Source organism: Mollisia scopiformis (genome assembly GCF_001500285.1).
Source record: "Mollisia scopiformis unplaced genomic scaffold LY89scaffold_8, whole genome shotgun sequence".
Lineage (NCBI taxonomy): Eukaryota > Fungi > Ascomycota > Leotiomycetes > Helotiales > Mollisiaceae > Mollisia > Mollisia scopiformis.
The window spans coordinates 526061-542798 of NW_017263588.1; the positions used below are offsets into that span (position 1 = coordinate 526061).

The 16738-nt window shown below is 48.8% G+C and overlaps 5 protein-coding genes across 5 annotated transcripts; 3 read left to right on the top strand and 2 right to left on the bottom strand.

Annotated features, from left to right (window-relative positions):
* The first annotated feature begins 152 nt into the window (after positions 1-152).
* LY89DRAFT_484618 (uncharacterized protein) lies at positions 153-5147 on the top strand. Its single transcript, XM_018207845.1, has 5 exons — positions 153-529; positions 586-1287; positions 1337-3019; positions 3070-3535; positions 3677-5147. The coding sequence occupies exons 1-5, from the start codon at positions 402-404 to the stop codon at positions 5024-5026; spliced, it is 4329 nt and encodes a 1442-aa protein (XP_018073573.1). The 5' UTR covers positions 153-401; the 3' UTR covers positions 5027-5147.
* A 1241-nt stretch (positions 5148-6388) lies between these two features.
* Positions 6389-6931, top strand: LY89DRAFT_731632 (uncharacterized protein; the record flags this gene model as incomplete). The annotated part of the gene is made up of 2 exons (XM_018219588.1): positions 6389-6521; positions 6567-6931. 2 exons carry the CDS (start codon positions 6389-6391, stop codon positions 6929-6931), a joined length of 498 nt encoding a protein of 165 aa, XP_018073574.1.
* A 1547-nt stretch (positions 6932-8478) lies between these two features.
* LY89DRAFT_731633 (uncharacterized protein) lies at positions 8479-8955 on the top strand (the record flags this gene model as incomplete). The annotated part of the gene is made up of 2 exons (XM_018219589.1): positions 8479-8593; positions 8657-8955. 2 exons carry the CDS (start codon positions 8479-8481, stop codon positions 8953-8955), a joined length of 414 nt encoding a protein of 137 aa, XP_018073575.1.
* A 554-nt stretch (positions 8956-9509) lies between these two features.
* LY89DRAFT_683146 (uncharacterized protein) lies at positions 9510-11849 on the bottom strand. The gene has a single exon (XM_018214647.1). It carries the CDS (start codon positions 11476-11478, stop codon positions 9694-9696), a length of 1785 nt encoding a protein of 594 aa, XP_018073576.1. The 5' UTR covers positions 11479-11849; the 3' UTR covers positions 9510-9693.
* A 1085-nt stretch (positions 11850-12934) lies between these two features.
* LY89DRAFT_642209 (uncharacterized protein) lies at positions 12935-16581 on the bottom strand (the record flags this gene model as incomplete). Its single annotated transcript, XM_018211743.1, has 4 exons — positions 12935-14422; positions 14486-14697; positions 14745-15377; positions 15990-16581. The coding sequence occupies 4 exons, from the start codon at positions 16579-16581 to the stop codon at positions 12935-12937; spliced, it is 2925 nt and encodes a 974-aa protein (XP_018073577.1).
* Positions 16582-16738: the final 157 nt, after the last annotated feature.

Below are 16738 nucleotides of genomic sequence, written 5' to 3' on the forward strand. Positions count from 1 at the left end.
GTGGCTATTGACCATCCCATCCTGTTTGTCTTGGTACTTCTCCAGGTATGGTGTTCTCCAATGTTCAATGACGTTTTGGCTCCCGTATGTGCGCTAACGCTTTCCTGCTCGGGCCTGTCAGAAAGCAAGCTTGTGATAACCGCAACATCTTCCTCCTTTTCATTCACTGCAGAATCTCTTGCTACTCCCTTGGTCGCGTAGCTGTGTCCAATTTGCAGGACAAATACCCACCGGATTATTTCTGTCGCGGTTCCAGACGATATCCGATCTGCGAGCTCAGTCTTGACGTTTGAGCCAAAGCTTCTTGTCGGCAAAGCTTAGACAAACCTGCCATTTTCACTCTGCCACCACGAATCCTACTTTCTAAGAGGACCTGGATCTGGATACGAATGCTGTAGAAGATGGCGGTAGACAGTAATGGAAGGCTGGTTGAGCCTGGTCACAAGGGGATGAACGGACATGCCACAGCTTCCAGATCAAAGCCAGCAAAAAAGCAACAGAGCTTCAGCGTCTTCAGCACAATTTCTCGGTATGAAAATTACTTGTTAATAATGGATATTTGTGGCAAAGCTAACTAAAAATCAGACTGCTGACTTGGTACTCGATTATCACGATACTTTTCAGATGCCCTGCTACAGTAGACCTCACGGACGCCTCCCCGAAGATATGCAAACCATACTTTCAAGTAAGGTCTGCTATAACACCCCATATTGAACCTTACTACGATGCGTATGCTGCTCCGTACGTTGATGCAGCTCGACCATACTATGAGACGCTCGATAAGAGAGTGATTTCTCCCATAGTGGTTCTAAGCAAGAAGTACGGCTCTCCACGAGTGGCACAGGCACAAGCTTTCGGTCAAGCTCAATGGGAGAAGAATATTCAACCAGAGGTTTCAAAATACCAAACAATACTCCGAAACCAATATGATCAGACACTTGGTCCTCATGTCAGCACAGCTATAACCACTACAAGCCCATACTACGATGTTGCTAAGAACAGTGCCCTACAAACTTATTACGAACACATCTTGCCTACCTACACCGCTGTCCAACCATACGCGTTACAAGGATATGGCATTGCCAGCGACTTCGCCGTGAATACGGCGATTCCTTATTCCCAATGGGCTTGGACTACCGGTGTTGTGTTCCTCGATAGGACCATCTGGCCTAAGTTGCGCATCCTGTATGGAGAAAATGTGGAGCCCCAGCTCGTCAGAATTGGGGAGCGCCTTGGAAGATATCGGGATGGGAAGAAGATTAAAGCCGTTGCAGAGGAAGTGGATAGGTTAGTGCATAGACACGACGTTTGATACTTTTACTGACCATTTGTGTAGCTCCTTGTCTGCCTCTTCTGCTTCTCAAACTTTTTCATCCATCTCATCCTCCATCGCCTCGGCCCACGAGACAACTATCCCTCAGACGAGTGCTCCTGCAAGCACCGCCAATGCCCTAGAATCACCCGCTTCGACTCCGCTGTCTGAAAAGGAAATTCGAGAAAAGGCTCAGAAAGTCGTTGCTCACGATCTAAGAACATGGCAGGAAAAGTTCGCAAAGGCAGCGGATGAAGGATCAGATGATCTTGAAGATCGCATTACTGAAATTACAGAGAGATTGGTCAAGAATCAAGCTGAGAAGGTTGGCAAGGCGCATATTATTGAGCTGGAGGAGACTATCAAGTCTAGTCTAGAGTCCTTAAAGCGGAACATCATCTCTATTGTCAAGGACGCCCACGACAGTGAAGAATCGGAGAATGCCTTGAATGCTGCTGTGCGCAAGGCTGGAGTCGCTATCAAGTCCAAGGCGCAATCTGTTCGAACATGGAGACAAAGCTACGATCAAGAGACTAACTCTCTTGTAAGCAAAGCCGCCATGGACACGCTCGAAATCTTGGATCATATTCGCGACCTTGGCCTGCAGGAGATCGGCATGCGTTGGGCTTGGATTGATGGTGTTACCCACAAGGACTGGTCCAAATATCACCAATTGAAAACAAAATTCGACGAATGGCGGTACGACGTCGAGAAGGTTGCCACTGAACACCCTGGTCTTGGGAAGGCACGTACTGCTTCTGATGAGGTGGAAAGCCAAGCAATGGGAATTGCTGAAGATGCAGCTACCGAATTAGCACGTCTCAAAGAGACTGGTCGCTGGAAGATATCCGCCAAGGATGCCACTGACGACTTCAGCACGAAGATAATGCCGGCAGCAGCTGTTGTGGCAGGCCAAAAAGTACTGGAAAAAGTCAGTGAGCTTAGTGAAGCTGTAGCTCCATCATCTCAGGGGACTCTCGAGTCTGTCACCTCGTCCATCGCTGAGTCAGTTGTTGAGGGCATATCAGCCGCTTCCTCAGTTGCGGCTTCGCAAGTAGACAATGCTCAAAGCGTTGCGTCATCTGTGTCTGCCAGTATTGTTGGCACTCCACAAGGAACTGTGGAAAGTTTGGTCTCTGCTGGATCATCGAGTATCAGCAGTCTTGCAGAACAGGCATCCAGTTCAATCATAGGAACGCAACAAGGCAGTGTTGAGAGCGTCATTTCTGTCGCAAGTGAAAGTGCGAGCAGTTTTTCTGCTCAAGCTTCATCTTCTATCTTGGGCGAAGAACCAGGTGTTGTATCAAAAGTCGCCTCTGATGCTTCAAGTTCGATCAGTTCGGCGGTTTCGGGAGCATCCAGTGCTGCCTCCCAAAAGGTATGGGGCGGTGCAATGGCACAGCACGTTGAGGCTCGACAAATTATCTTTGAAGATGTCATTGACGATTCTGACGATGATACTTTCAGCGAAAAACTCCAAAATATGGCAAGTCAGGCGGGAGATAAGTACAGCGACATCGCGAAAGCTGTTAGCGAGGCATTGGTGGGTACCACCAGCACCGAAGCATTTCCAGTCACGAAAGTAGCCGCAGAAAAATACTCAAGCGCACTATCTGCTGCCAGTGTTGCTCTTTATGGTACTGAGCAAGGATCAGGGGAAAGTATCTCTAGTGTAGTCTCGAGCAGATACGCTGATGCAGTTGCTGCGTAAGTACGGTTCCTAAACGACTCGTCCTTCTCACTAACGAGTCATTTAGAGCAAGTTCTATTATCTATGGGACCCCAATGCCCATTACGGCGTCATTGGCTGCACAAGCGACAGATGCCTATAACGCTGCTCTTTCTCAAGCAAGTGAGAACTACGCCCACGCTCGATCGGTAGTGTCTGCCCAGATATCTGGTGAACCAAAGCCTGTTCATGAAGCGATGTTCAGCTCTGTTGAAGCAGCATACTCGGACTCGGTTAATGCAGCTAGCAGTCGACTTGGTTCGGCTCTCTCTGCTGCTTCGACTGCAATTTACGGAACAGCCACTCCCCAGTACCAGGCCGCGCTCGCATCGATATCTGCAGTCGCCCAATCCAAACTTTCCGAAGGTCTCAGCGCGGCTTCGGCACAATTTGACAGTGCAAAAAGCTACGTTGCTGCCGTCAATACTGCTCCTCCAGCAAAGCAAAAATTATTGGGACAGATGCAGGACCAGTATTATGCAGGAATCGGAATGGTAAGGTCAAACTCTTTGTTTAATAGTTTCCTCTTTTGTCTTTCAGATCGCTTTCAATCCCGTGACTTCACTACTGCTCTAGATCTTACAGCCTTGTTACCAGGATATGAGGATGAATGCTAACAACATGTGGCATAACAGGCGCATGCTCGATATTCAGAATTCTTAGAAGCAGCATCTTCTGCTGTGATGCCAACCCAAACGCCATTCCACCAAAGCCTCTACAACAAGGCGAGCGAAAATATCGTTGGTACACCAACCCACAAATTCCAAGCCGCACTAAACACTGCGTCCGCGCATTTCTCAAGCGCGATGGCAGCTGCGTCGGCACAGTATGATGATATTCTTGCTTCTATTCACAAGATTGGGGGCGATGCAGGTGGTGATACTGTTCCTACAAGCAGCCTCGCAGCTGTGGCATCGTCTCGCTATAATGCCGCCGTTGAACAGGCCTCTCAATCCTTTGCTAGTATTAATTCTGTGATCTCTCAGAAGTTGGAGTCGGGGGCTTCTGCTGCTTCTTCCGCTGTTATTGGCAGTGAAACACCTTGGACCGAATCAGTTGCATCTGCTGCCAGTGAGAATTGGGAACTTCTTGTCACCAAAGCAAGCAGTCAGATATACGGCGCACCTACTCCATACTTTGTCACAAGAAGACTACTTTCAGAGGCTAGAGAATATGCCGCTCAAGCAACCGAGGGAGCAATGTCCCAGTACGCTGCCGTACAATCGCTTATCGGTGAGCTTGTCTCAGGCAAGGAGCCTGACTTTACGGAAAGTGTCTATAACCGTTTCAGTTCCGCATACTACACCGGAGCTGGACAAGTCGCCTCATCAGCTTCATCCTATGCAAGTGAGGCTTACGCATCCGCGAGCTCTGTTGTCAGCTCGGTATTTACACCCCCGCCTACAATCGAAGCCATCCTTGACTCTGCATCAAGCCGAGTAGATGAAGCAGTGAGTGCTGCTAGTGTTCAATTCTATGGCACTGAGAAGGGCAGCTACGAACAAGCCACATCTGCCGCTGCCTCTGCTTATAGCTCAGTGCAAAGCGTCGCTTCGGAGAAGGTGTACGGAACCAGCGCAGGATACGCCGAGGCAGCTCAAAGCTCGATTGCGGATGCTGCTCTATCAGCTCAGCAGGCAATCTCAGAAGCCATCTGGGGCACACCTACTGGCACCGTCGAAAGTGTGACAAATGCGGCTGGCGAGGCCTACGCGACTGCCGTGTCAGTTGTAGGCGAGCAGTACTCTGCAGTCGTTTCGAGGGCCAGCGAGGCTATATACGGCCCTGAGCAAGGTGCGATCGAGAGCGCACAATCAAGACTGTCTGCTGCCGTGGAGTCTGCTCGTGTTAGGCTTGCTGAATTCGCATCTTCAGCAGGAGAGGGCGCCAGCGACGCGGTGAAGCAAGCGAGCGAGGGCGTCGAGAACTTTGCCAGTAGCGTTAGCAGCGCAATTTCCTCTGTTACTTCCCATGACGAACTATGAAAATAATGATAATTAACAACGCGGGTGGGGAGGACGTGTAAAACCCAAAATGGAGGAGGGACAGATACATAGGTTCGGAGGATGAGATAAGAAACGAAACAGACACACGTGTATGATGTATATCCTCATTTGCAAGCCCGAACGCTTCCATGAAGGTTCTTTTCTTTTTGTTCATTTGCTTGCTAGCGGGTGGTTGAATTTTGATTGCGACTTTTGGCGATATCCCCTCTTGTACGTATAAATGCTTTACGAATCGATTACTTTGGTGCCGTGCTTTCGTGTAGGTGTTTGCAAGCAAATATTAATTAATGAATTGCGAAGTGGCGTAGCGTGCGTAGCGTGCGTAGCGTGCGTAATGTCCATGGGCAAGGCGGGACAATGTGGTGGGTGGGGATCTGAATTCTAGATTCTGAAAGCTACAAGCGCAGGGTGATAAGGTGAGGCAAAGCTCACTTGTTCCCAATTCCCCGTGTATACAGTGTAGAGGGCGGCTGACTTGCATGCATTAGTTTGCCATTCACATAGCTCAATTCGATTACCTGAGGCATACTTTCCAGATTGATTGGCTCTCGTACCATGCAATACTCACAGCGCATGCAGGTGGCTATGCGTCCAAGTGCTCAAATGAAATGGAAGAAAGGAACCATGGTATGCCTCTCACCTTGAATTTTTATTAAAAGCCCCATATTAGAGTCTCAAATTTCATCCAACACCATATTCTCCACCTTTGAAGACTCATCCTGCCTGCCACCCTCATCGGGTGCGTCTGAGCAGGCCTTACCTAGAATTACAACAGGCGGCGGACCCGCGCGAAGACAAACAGTCTTCGCGCATCAACAATCCCGAGTGCGCTACCGAACCATGACTATAGTTTAGATCAAAGTAACCCACCGCTCGAGTATGTCAGTCTCTCGCAACTCGAGTTGAAGCCGAAGCCCAATGTCGCCGTTAAACGGCATTTCTGCCTCGACCCTGCTTGCTCTCCATTGAATGAAGCACACGTTCATTCACCAACCCGAAACCTTGTCTCTTTTATCTCTGAAGACAGTCTCGCCTTTCAGCCTTCACCTAGTACATCCTTGGCAACTTCAACCTCCGCCTCTTCTGCTCAATCGACAAAATCACCAGACTCCTCTTGCGCTACAGATACTTCACCAGACCCACACTTTAATGTCCCGGAACTCAACGGACTTTCACAGGATAGTCCGCCATTACCTCAAGTAATTGTCCCGGGATGCGAGGTACTTTCACAGGAGAATCTTTCACTACATCAAGTGGAAGTCCCAGGACTTGATGTTCTCTCACAGGATCATCTACCATCACTCCAAGTCCATGTTTCAGGACTCAAAGTGTCCTCTCGAGATGATCTTCCATTACCTCAGGTCCATGTCCCAGGACTCGGCGTACTTTCACCTGCAGCAGAAGAAGCATCACCTAAAAACCATCATATCTGTGCAACTTGCGGAATGCCCTTCTCTCGTGTCCATTTACTCAAGTCAGTCCCCACATCAACTGAGTGACCTAGACTAATGAACCCTAGCAAACACCGAAAACGACATGTCCGACCTCACAAATGCGAATTCTCCTTCTGTGAATATCATACCAAAGGATTCGCACTTCGAAAAGACCTCGACCGTCACAGGATCGCCTGTCATCGGCCACAGTTTCCGGTTCCCCCGAGGAGATTCCTATGTCCAACTCACGGCTGCCGTTATGCCGTCGAAGGTTTCCTCAGGAAAGACAACTGTAATCGACACATCCGCAATGCACACTCCTAGTCCCAACACCCTTAACTCCCGCCAAGGAGGACCCAACGAGATAATGACCCGATTCTTCGACGACAATGAGAGTAGAGATTTCTCCGGAAGAGATCTCGATAAGCAGGTCATAGCAGGAGTCAACTGACTGGATTGACATGCTGGTGGCGAAGAAGCCTTGTTTAGTACCCAATCAGCTATTAATCTAGGTGGGCTTCAACGTGGACGTATGAACTCTGCTGCAGCACATGGATCGTATTTCATTTGTTATTTGTTATTTGTTAGTCTTTTCTGCGCATTGTCGCAACCTGTATCATTGTACACATTTCCTATTCTATCTGTTGCTTGACTACCTAGGTAGCTAGAGAGGCTTTTTCGGGGAATCTATCTTGGAGGAGGGGAACAAAAGGGAGTCGCAGCATTCGAGGGCTAGGTGGGAGGTGAGAGTATGGACATCGATATGTGGTGGGAATGACGAGGAGGAGCTTTGGACAAGATCAACTTGGGTGGCCTGGAAGTTATTTTTTTTGTAGTTCTTGCGTTAGCTTTCCTGAAAGTTCTGAGATACCCTAGATTAAGTTCATTCAATTAAACTGCACATGGCATCCTTCCGTTATTGAATGAAATGGTAAAAATTGAGTCGGACTGGGAGAAGGGGATTTCCTATGTAGTTATTTCTACAATCTGTTCTAATCCAAAGGTAAACAGTTGCCGTTTATGCAGGACCCCCGCCATTTACGAATCGCATGTGCCATTTATGAATAGCAAGGTATATATAGTACCCTTGGTTCATCAACTAGCCCTGCCATTTATAAACAATTAGAGCATATCGAGCTAGCCATAGCTAAACAGCGCCACTAATAAACAGTCTGGAAATAATGCCTTACTTTTAATATCACTAACACTTTGGGTACTTTAAGACCCTATTCCACTTTAGCACCTCTGCACCTCAGCACCTGAGTCCAAGACTCCCGCACCGCTACACAGCTGCACTTTTACACCTCTGCTACTTCCTGGTGGCCCTAAAATCCTGTATTGCTTCAATAAGTATAGTAGTACAATAAGGGTGTGCATTGTTGCTGTGCTGAGGTGCTGAGGTGCTGAGGTCAGAGCCTTGTTTCCGGGCTATTTATCAATGGCGCTGTTTAGCTATGGCTAGCTCGATATAGTCTAACTGTTTACAAATGGCAGGGCTAGTTGATGAACTAAGAGTGCTATACATAAACACCCTGCCTTTTATAAATAGCAAGGGGTTAGTTTATGGATTGTAAGTGTTTACGTATGGACTAGAATAAATCTTTCATTCTCTGTCTATCAATGCTGCTAGTCTGGCATTTTGAGATGGTCCCCATGTTCTTGTAGTACTACAACACTACTCCGTACATAACGACGCATGGTTCGATATAGCGACAGTCATTGCACCTTCCAAATTCAGGTGGTTCTCCCCAAGGGAAGTCGCAACTCGACCTCACACTCTCATCCTCAGCCGGTGCATACCTACCGAATTTGTCTCTTCCAATGCCCTTTCCTTCATAAAAGCAAACTAGTGAGTATGAAGTGATCTTCCCTCTCATTATCTTCCTTTCCTCTTACAACACTTTTGCATCACATCAACATTGCTCTTAGCAGGATTACCAAAACTATTCCACCACTGTTATCACTTCTCATTCATCCAAACCTTGCCGAACGATCAAAATGCACGGATTTATCTCCTCGATCACCCTGCTCGCTGCGGTCATTGCCTTGGTCTCTGGTGCAGCATTTCCAGAACCAACTTCAGGTTATCACGAAACCTGCCTCAAGCGTGACAGTAAGGCTCAAAATCATCTCTACTTTTCATCTTCCCACCAGATGACTGATATTCATCTACTAGGTCCCTGCGGTGGAAGCACTCATATTAACGTGGATGTGCCATGTTGCGACGACATGGAATGCGTCTTCACGTACGACAAGTCCGATAATTTGCCCGTCCATGTCTCTCTGTGCCTTCCACCGCCTCCAGGATGGTCCACTCCTCCGGTCGCTGCCCCGACTGCATCATTGTCTGCACGTGGTGGGAATAATTACGGTTGCGATAATTTCCATTGTGTTCCTCCTTATGCACACCCAGCTCGAGATGTCGAAATGACTGATCGTCGCCGAGCTGGTTGCGGCTGTGATGATTCTGACTAAATGCTTCCTGACACCGAGTGTCACGGTTCATAAGACGTCGGTACAGGTATGCGTGGTTGCGGTCATCTGGTTGGCACAATGTAAGTTGAAATTGTGATGAGACGGGAATCGGGCTAATTCATTCATAGTACAGTTTCCTTTGCTTCCTTGCTTCAGGAGATGGTGCATAGCCGATGGATCGTCGTTGTCCGACTCGTGGTCGTACTTTTCGGTTAACGCTATACTTATTTCATTGTTCCCTTTCTACGGTATTCTGGTCCGCTCGGTCAAGCTGGATGACTACTCTTCAGGGTTGCTCTGTCAATCCTGTTTCTAAGAATGAAGGTCTCGACCTTTTCTCAATTCATCATTGTGTTATTGTTATTGGTTTGACCTGGCATGGCTCTAGATAGACTTATCAAAATGGAAGGGTCTATCCTAAATTGAGAGTTCTGTGATCGTGAAACTTCGTCTTTGCAAGGACTTGAAAGCGTCCTTCTACACAGCCAAATTGTGAAGCGAAGGGAAATCACCGGTCATTCCAAAGATTTCTAAAGTTAAGATAGACAAGCAATGTTTTATGAATTCTATAAAGGAATTTCGGTATAGAGATGTGCATATGAAATAGCAAAACTGGGTATCTAATAGAACATCATATCTTCATAATCATACATCTCCCCGCCCGGGCTATCCCAAATTTTTCGGCAGAGCCCAAACAGATAATAGCATCCAAAATCTAATCTCCAATCTGCTACGTATTCACAAACAAGCACTCAGAGCCTCATCAACAATCCTCCTCGTCTCCTCATCCAACTCACCCCCCTTCCCCTCCTTCTTCGCCTTCTCCTCCTCCTCCTCCTCCTTCGCCTTCTTCTTCTTCTCAATCTTCATCTTCTCCACCCACGCCGCCGCCTCCGCGACCGCCGTATCCGGATGCCGTTTGTGCTTCAACAGATACCCCTGGATCTCCGCGGGGCTGAACGTCATCGTGGGAATCACGGCCGCGAAATCCTCGCCTAGCGCCTTGATCCGCTCTTCTTCTTTCTCCTTTGCAAGTTTCTCGTCCAGGGCTTTTTTCTCGGCGGCGAGTTTCGTGGCGAGTGTTTCTTCGGCTGAGGGTGATTTTGAGGGTGCTTTTGTGGAGGAAGGGGACCGGATGACGATGTTGCGAGAGGCGGGCATGTCGCCTTCCAGCGTGGCGAAGATGGAGCGGAAGATGGTCGTTATCATGACGGTGTTGGCGAGGTCGAATTTCACTTGCATGTCGACGCGGCCGGGGCGGATGAGCGCTTCGTCCAGCTTGTCGATGTGGTTGGTGGTCATGATCAGGACGCGGCCTTCTTGCGAGGCCACGCCGTCGAGGATGTTGAGGAGTGCCGAGAGCGAGATACGGCCTGAAGTGTTGTTGTTTGTGGGTGGGGCCGCGGGGTTGATCACTGTGGTTCCGGGGAGGGTGGTTACGAGTGGTTTGGCTTCTTCTTCGGGGGCGGAGGAGTTATTGTCTCGGGTGTGGGTTAGTCCTGCGGTGTCGATGTCTTCGAGTAGGACGACGCATTGCTTGGGGAGTTCTGAGAATAGGGTTCCGAGGTTCTCTTCGTTCATTGCGGGGGAGTTGAGGGAAACGATGTAGATTTTCAGTTTGAAGTAGCCGGCGATGGCGAAAGACAGAGAACTCTTTCCTGTTCCTGGTGGGCCGTAGAGGAGATAACCTCTGCGGTACGGGATTCCGCGGTTGGAATACCACCTTCTAGTCATAGGATGAAGATAATCTCTCATATCATCAAGGAGACTCTGCTTGACCGATTCGTCCAGGACGACGGTTGAGAAAGGACGTGAAACTCTCGAGACGCAGCGAGTCCAAGCTGGCTCAGCAGTACCACTCTTAAGACCGCCACGGTAGATGATAGTTCGATTCTCGTCGCTTTTCTGGAACTCGACTCGACAATCATCGAGGAGATCTTTGAGGATCGTTGGATTTCTGCCAAAGCATTGTACTGAGATCTCTTCTCGCTCGCTAACCGGACCCCAGGACTGCTGCCTCTGATCTTGCGTACGGCGGAATATCAAAAGTTGTCCTTTGTACCAGAAGTAATGCGTGCCGAAGGAAGGCGTGAATCGAACTTTCTTGTTCTTCTTCTTGCCAGCACTGGCGATTGCCATTCCGTTCTCGTCAAACTCGACCCCGACTTCGTCCCTGTCATCGTCCTCGTTGAATTCGCGCCATAGGAACCACATTCTCGAGTTGAGGTTGGTGTTGGCGACAAATCGACGAGAGCGTTTGGCAAACTTCTGGTTCGAGATCCATGCCATTACCATATTATACATTTCGTCGTCAATGCGTATGTCTGCTGTTGACATCAGATGCTGGTCGGCGAACTCCCAGATCCATGTGTTGATGTGTTGAGAAGCGAAGACGATGAGCCCGAGTACTATTAGGGCGGGAATGTAGAGTGTAAGGTCGATTTTCAGATATCGAGAAACAGTAGATGAAAAGATACCGAATCCAGGGAAGAAGACTTCGAGAAGCGCAGTTTGAGGATTCATTTTTGCTGGATCAGGGAAGTCGGATACTATGGGACCACTCCCCAACCCGGACGGGTAATGTGTTGCGCAAGTTGAATTCATGACGGCGAGGATAAAGAAGAGGAAGAATATACGAAATTGCGAAGAGAACAGCGTCAATGAAGAGAAAGATTTGCGAATGAAGAGCCGCTTTCCGCTGAATGCGGGAGTCGTGAGTATGAAGAAGAGTTGTCCTTGCGACGGGGTCCCTCGACCTTTTATATCAACCCCACAAACAGGCAACCTTGAGTTCACTAATTAGAAACCGACTGACTCACAAGGCAAACAGAGGAAAGGTCAGCAGAGAACCAGCTTTTCATGGTTAAGTGGCTGACTGCATGAACTGTGGGAAGTAAGGGCAAATGACTATTGTGCAAAGCTCTGCAGCGAATTGATGTAGGCACTTGCGGTCAGGCTGTGAGGCTACGGCTTCACCGAGTATGCATCGAACTCGCACCTCATCATTGGCCGAGTCTGGTATCCGGCGTCGACATCCAATGCGAACCACTGTTGCGCATCAGTTCGGATTCCCCCGCGGTGTCAAGCTTCATGCATGCGCCTCCCCCACCAGAAGAATCGAACGTCCAGACCACGCTGAGGGACAATTGAAGGCCCGCTCTGCAGGATATCGTCACCTCACAACTGGCAGCCACTGACGTGTCGACAGCCGGTCTCACAAGCCTCAGTTGCACAGCCGCAACGATGGCTGCCTGCACTCACAGAGGACAGCCATGGGTCAATTGGCCAACAATTGAAAGGGCGATATGTATCGTATGCGCAATTGCTGCATCGGTCTGGCCATGGTTGAGGCTGGAGCATGCACGCATGTATGCATTGCGAACTGCGTATGACGGAGAGGCAGACCAAGAAGAAGTGAGTGGTGAAGATAGAGTAGGTGGTTTGTGCAACTCGCTTGCAAGCATCATGCTCAACGCTAGCCCCGGAAATGACCATGGACTTCTGGGACTTTTCCATCTACATTCCCTTTCCCCTTCACATTGCACAATAATTCTCGTCGATTACTATCTTGAAATTCGCAAATTATGTATTTTTAGTCTAGCACCTCTCTTCATTGTTCCATCAGAGTCAATAGGCGCTTCCTCTCCTTTGCTCGCATTTGTGACCGAAGGGAGCAGGGGAAATGGACCAGCTACGAAGCCGACTTGTAGCTCGATGTTATTGCCATGTGCTGAATTGGCCAGATCTTATCCAGGACATGGTTTGACGATATTTCTCCTCAACTCAAACACCTCTAATGTTGTAGAAGTAATTTTCATTCGACTAAATCATAAAAGTAATAAATGGTATGTGGTATATAAAACGCCTAGCCTTTTCGTCTTCAACTCCTTGATATCCTACTCAAATCATCCAATTTCTCCTCTCTCAATCCTCAAAACATCCGCCACCAAACCCTCATCACCTTCTCAAACTCAGATAGTCAACTCGAACTCACACTTAACCCCTCTCTCACCCGCTGAGGAATCATGCTACTCCTTTCTGCTACACTAACACCTACTCTCCCCTTCCCCTTCTGGCCTCTGAAGCTAGGCAAGAAACTCATATCCTCTTTCTGGTTCTCTCTCCCCCTATCTCTTTCTGCATTCGCGTCCCCGAAAGGATCTTCATCTATCTGCGAGGGCGTAGGAGGCAATTTGAGTTCTTGCAGCATTTTCGTGATCTCGCTTTCATCTAGAACATCGATTTGTTGTCTGCCTCTCCTTGGTTCAGGTTCTTCGATTTTCATTTCAGGGACCTCGTAAACCAGTTCTCCACCGGGTAGGCCCACTTTCTTGGCTTTTAATGTGACGCCGATGTCGCGGAGGAGGACGTCCATGGGGCAGATGTATGCAACTCCCTTCTTTGTACTCCAAGCTAGGACACAACCGCAGACCTCTCCGTCATTGCTGATAACCCATGCGCCGGAATCACCTGGGATGCCGAGCTTTTGTTTGGGGGAGGCGACTTGGTAGGATAGGGAGGGACTTTGGCGCCCGAAGATCTTGACTGATACCATGGCTTGAGAGATGCGGCCTGTCTGTAGACCGGATGTGCGGGCTAGGCAGTGGACGGCCGTACTGGAGAGATCTTCTGTTCTTTTGACGTTGCGCGGGTAGCCATTTGAATTGGTGTTGGAAGAGAGAAAACGAGAACCGCCGGAAATGTGGTTTGATTCTGGGAGGCGGTGAGAGGAGTAGGAGAAGAGAGCCCAGTCTACTTCGTGCACGAGTCCATTTTCAGTTCGACGACGGATACCGGATGAAGCATAAATTTCACCGAGTTGGAAGGAGTCGAGATGGTCTTCGTCTCGAGTTGAGGAGTCCGGGTAGAAATCTGATGGAATGTCGTCGATGGCTGGTTGAGTGACCAAGAATGATTCTCCACAACCTGCAGGGACACCTGGGATGTTTCCTGGTTCTTGATCTTCGTCATCTTGGTCTTCTTCACCAAAGCGAGACAGAGATTGAAGATCTTCGTCATCAGAATCGTACTGTGATGAATGGATGCTAGAGTTGTCGTCATCAGATTCGTAATCTGAGATGGTGTACATGAATTCTTCATCTCCGCTACTGTATACTGATGATTCGGAGAAGGTGAGATCAGGCATATCTGCATAAGCTGAAGAGCGGAGGATAGGTGCAACTGCGTCGAGAACCTCATCGTCCTCTCCGTCTGAGGGATCATCAAGCATATGATGAACAGTCATTCCGTAAGGCTTGTCATCAACCATGATGAGACCACCAAGTGAGACAGGAGGAAGGTGTTTCTCGTCGACATATGCTCCAATGGATGCCCCATTACTTGGACATTCTTGATGTCCCGGATTCGCTGCCTTTAGAACATCGCCCTCATGAGCCATGGAACGTTTGACCCCGTTCTTTCGTGAGCGAACAACTTTGCCGCGACAGACTTTCAGTCCAAAGACTGTCTTGTCGTACACCAAGTGTTTCTTCAAAATACCGCGGACTTTAAGAACACTAGTACAGATGACAAGAATGGTGGGTTTAGCTGTGGAAGGTGACTCTCCAATATTTTCAAGACTGATTTCCACCGACTCCGGGTATTTCTTGTAGAAACCTCGGAGAACGTGGTTAATGTGCGGTAAGAGACCCGTTTGCCAGAAGTCGAGATGCTCGGGGCTGATCTTCATAGAGGGGTATGTCCGAAGCTTTGACTTGGCCTTTTCGGGTATTGGGACTGGTGCTGTAATTATCAGTGTAATTCTAGAAAGTGATGCATGTATATCATACCAGGTACAGCTTTGACTACTGGCTTTTCGGACCAACCCATCTTCTCTGGAAAAGTATTGGCTGGTTTCCCATACGAGCTCTTCTCAGACCAAGCAGGTCTTGACCCGGTCGGTGTAGAAGAGCTCGTGACTAGATTCAAAGCCAAGGTCGCTTTCTCACTGACCGGTTTCCTCTGTGGTGTTGATGATCTTGACATCTTCACAGGTGTCGAAGGCATAGGAGGAGAATCATCACTTTCTTCAGTCGACTCGTCCGAGCTTTCATCGATAGCGCAGCAGGTATCGAGAGCCTTGGAAACTTTGAAGAAGACCTTCTGATGCATGACATCCGGTCTTGCTCTTTGAGACAGCTCATCGTTGGGAGCACCCCAGCATGCTTGCACGGCTTTGACGTAAAGACTTCCACAACGAGCAGCAAGCTGCTTGAGAACCGCTGCAGGGTTCTCAGGAATAGCCGCAGCCATAGGGAAGATGTCGTGAAGGGAGGACCAAAGACCGATTTCGAGAAGAAGCATGGCTAAGCTGTACAAGTCCAAAGACTTGCTTTCCGAGGTGAGGCGTGTATATCGGGTAATCCTAGGATCCAAGGGATGCCTATACATGGATAAGGGATCTGGCGAAGAATCGGAACTATCTGTAGCGTTATCAGAGAAAAGGTCGCAAGAGGTGAGATACGATTGCCGCATGTTGACCTGGCTCAGGTCGAGTCGATTCTGCGGCTGATGTTCGATAAATAAAATATTCGAAGCGACGACGTTCCCATGCACAACTCCTTTTGCGTGAAGATCGAAAACGGCACTGGCCACGTTATAAGCTAATCGATACTTGACCTCGAGACTCGGCTCGTAGTTCTGGCTGTATAGAATATCCCGAAGGATGGTAATCGAGGGCATCCTGGGGCTTTCGATATCGATCGGTCCAAAGTGCGTCGGTAAGGCGTACAGGAGACAAAACTGCGAATGCTCAGGCTCCTCAAAATACCCAATCAGACCCAACAAGCCGAGCAAGATTCTCCCAGTTGATATATAAGATTGAGACAAAGCAGCGAAAAGTTTCTCGAAGCGAGTAAGTGAAGGCGAGATACCCGTAATGGAATAAATAGGATCATAAGGGGCGTACTCCAATAACACCGGAACAGCAGGAAATGATTGTCCACCCGTACCTATCTTCCTCGAATCTTGTAGCGACGTCGTCGGTCTCCTCATGAAGACGATCTGTCTGGTGGATTTGGCCGGAGGTAACATACCAGAGGGCATCGTTTTCATCTCTCTCGGCCAAATGATACTCTTCGGATCAACCTGTTGAGGAGTCTGCATCCTCGAACTCTCAAACTGTCTCTCCTCAATAACCTTCTTCTGCACCGCCATCAAACTCTCCTCTTCCTTCCTCGTCTCCGTCACTTTCCTCGCCGATTGCCGAGTCCGAGACAGATCATAAAGAGTATCAATACTCATCGTCAAATCTCTTATCAGATCCTGAAATCGACTCTTATCCCACACGATCAACGCACTCTTACTCTTCTCCCCCTTCTCCCCCACATCTCCACCACCCGCCCCAATCCTCCGACTCGCCGCCCAAAGTGGTTCCGCCTCAGCCAGCACCTCTTTAATAGTCCCCATCACACTGCCAACCAGCTCCGAGAGCCCAGCTTTGTTGATCGACTCATCGATATCAGGTGACGTGACTTGCTCGGGATCACTCCACTCCAACCCCCAGCTCACCAACCTATCCTTCTGAATCCTCAACTTCCGATGCAGAGACAGCAGCTCCGGATCTTCTTGCGGCGTATTGATCGGCTCCTTGACAAAATCGTACGAAGACTTGGTATCGGTATACATCTTCGTCAGCCGCCTCTGGAAGGGCAGTGGAAGCGAGAATAAGGACTCCATCTTCTTCTTCTTCTTCTTCTTGAAGCTCTGGTCCGTATTATGTATGTATACACAAAAAAAAGAGGGTTGATTTAGAGATGGAGAAAGGGAGCAGAGGAGGGAATGA

What these genes read in the sequence shown, in the direction of transcription:
- LY89DRAFT_484618 (XM_018207845.1), top strand. Translation starts at nt 402, where the DNA reads ATGGCGGTAGACAGTAATGGAAGGCTGGTTGAGCCTGGTCACAAGGGG. An exon ending in GTTGCAGAGGAAGTGGATAG is followed by an intron (nt 1,288 to 1,336) that starts GTTAGTGCATAG and finishes CCATTTGTGTAG; the next exon opens with CTCCTTGTCTGCCTCTTCTG. An exon ending in ATTATGCAGGAATCGGAATG is followed by an intron (nt 3,536 to 3,676) that starts GTAAGGTCAAAC and finishes GTGGCATAACAG; the next exon opens with GCGCATGCTCGATATTCAGA.
- LY89DRAFT_683146 (XM_018214647.1), bottom strand. Translation starts at nt 11,478, where the DNA reads ATGAATCCTCAAACTGCGCTTCTCGAAGTCTTCTTCCCTGGATTCGGT.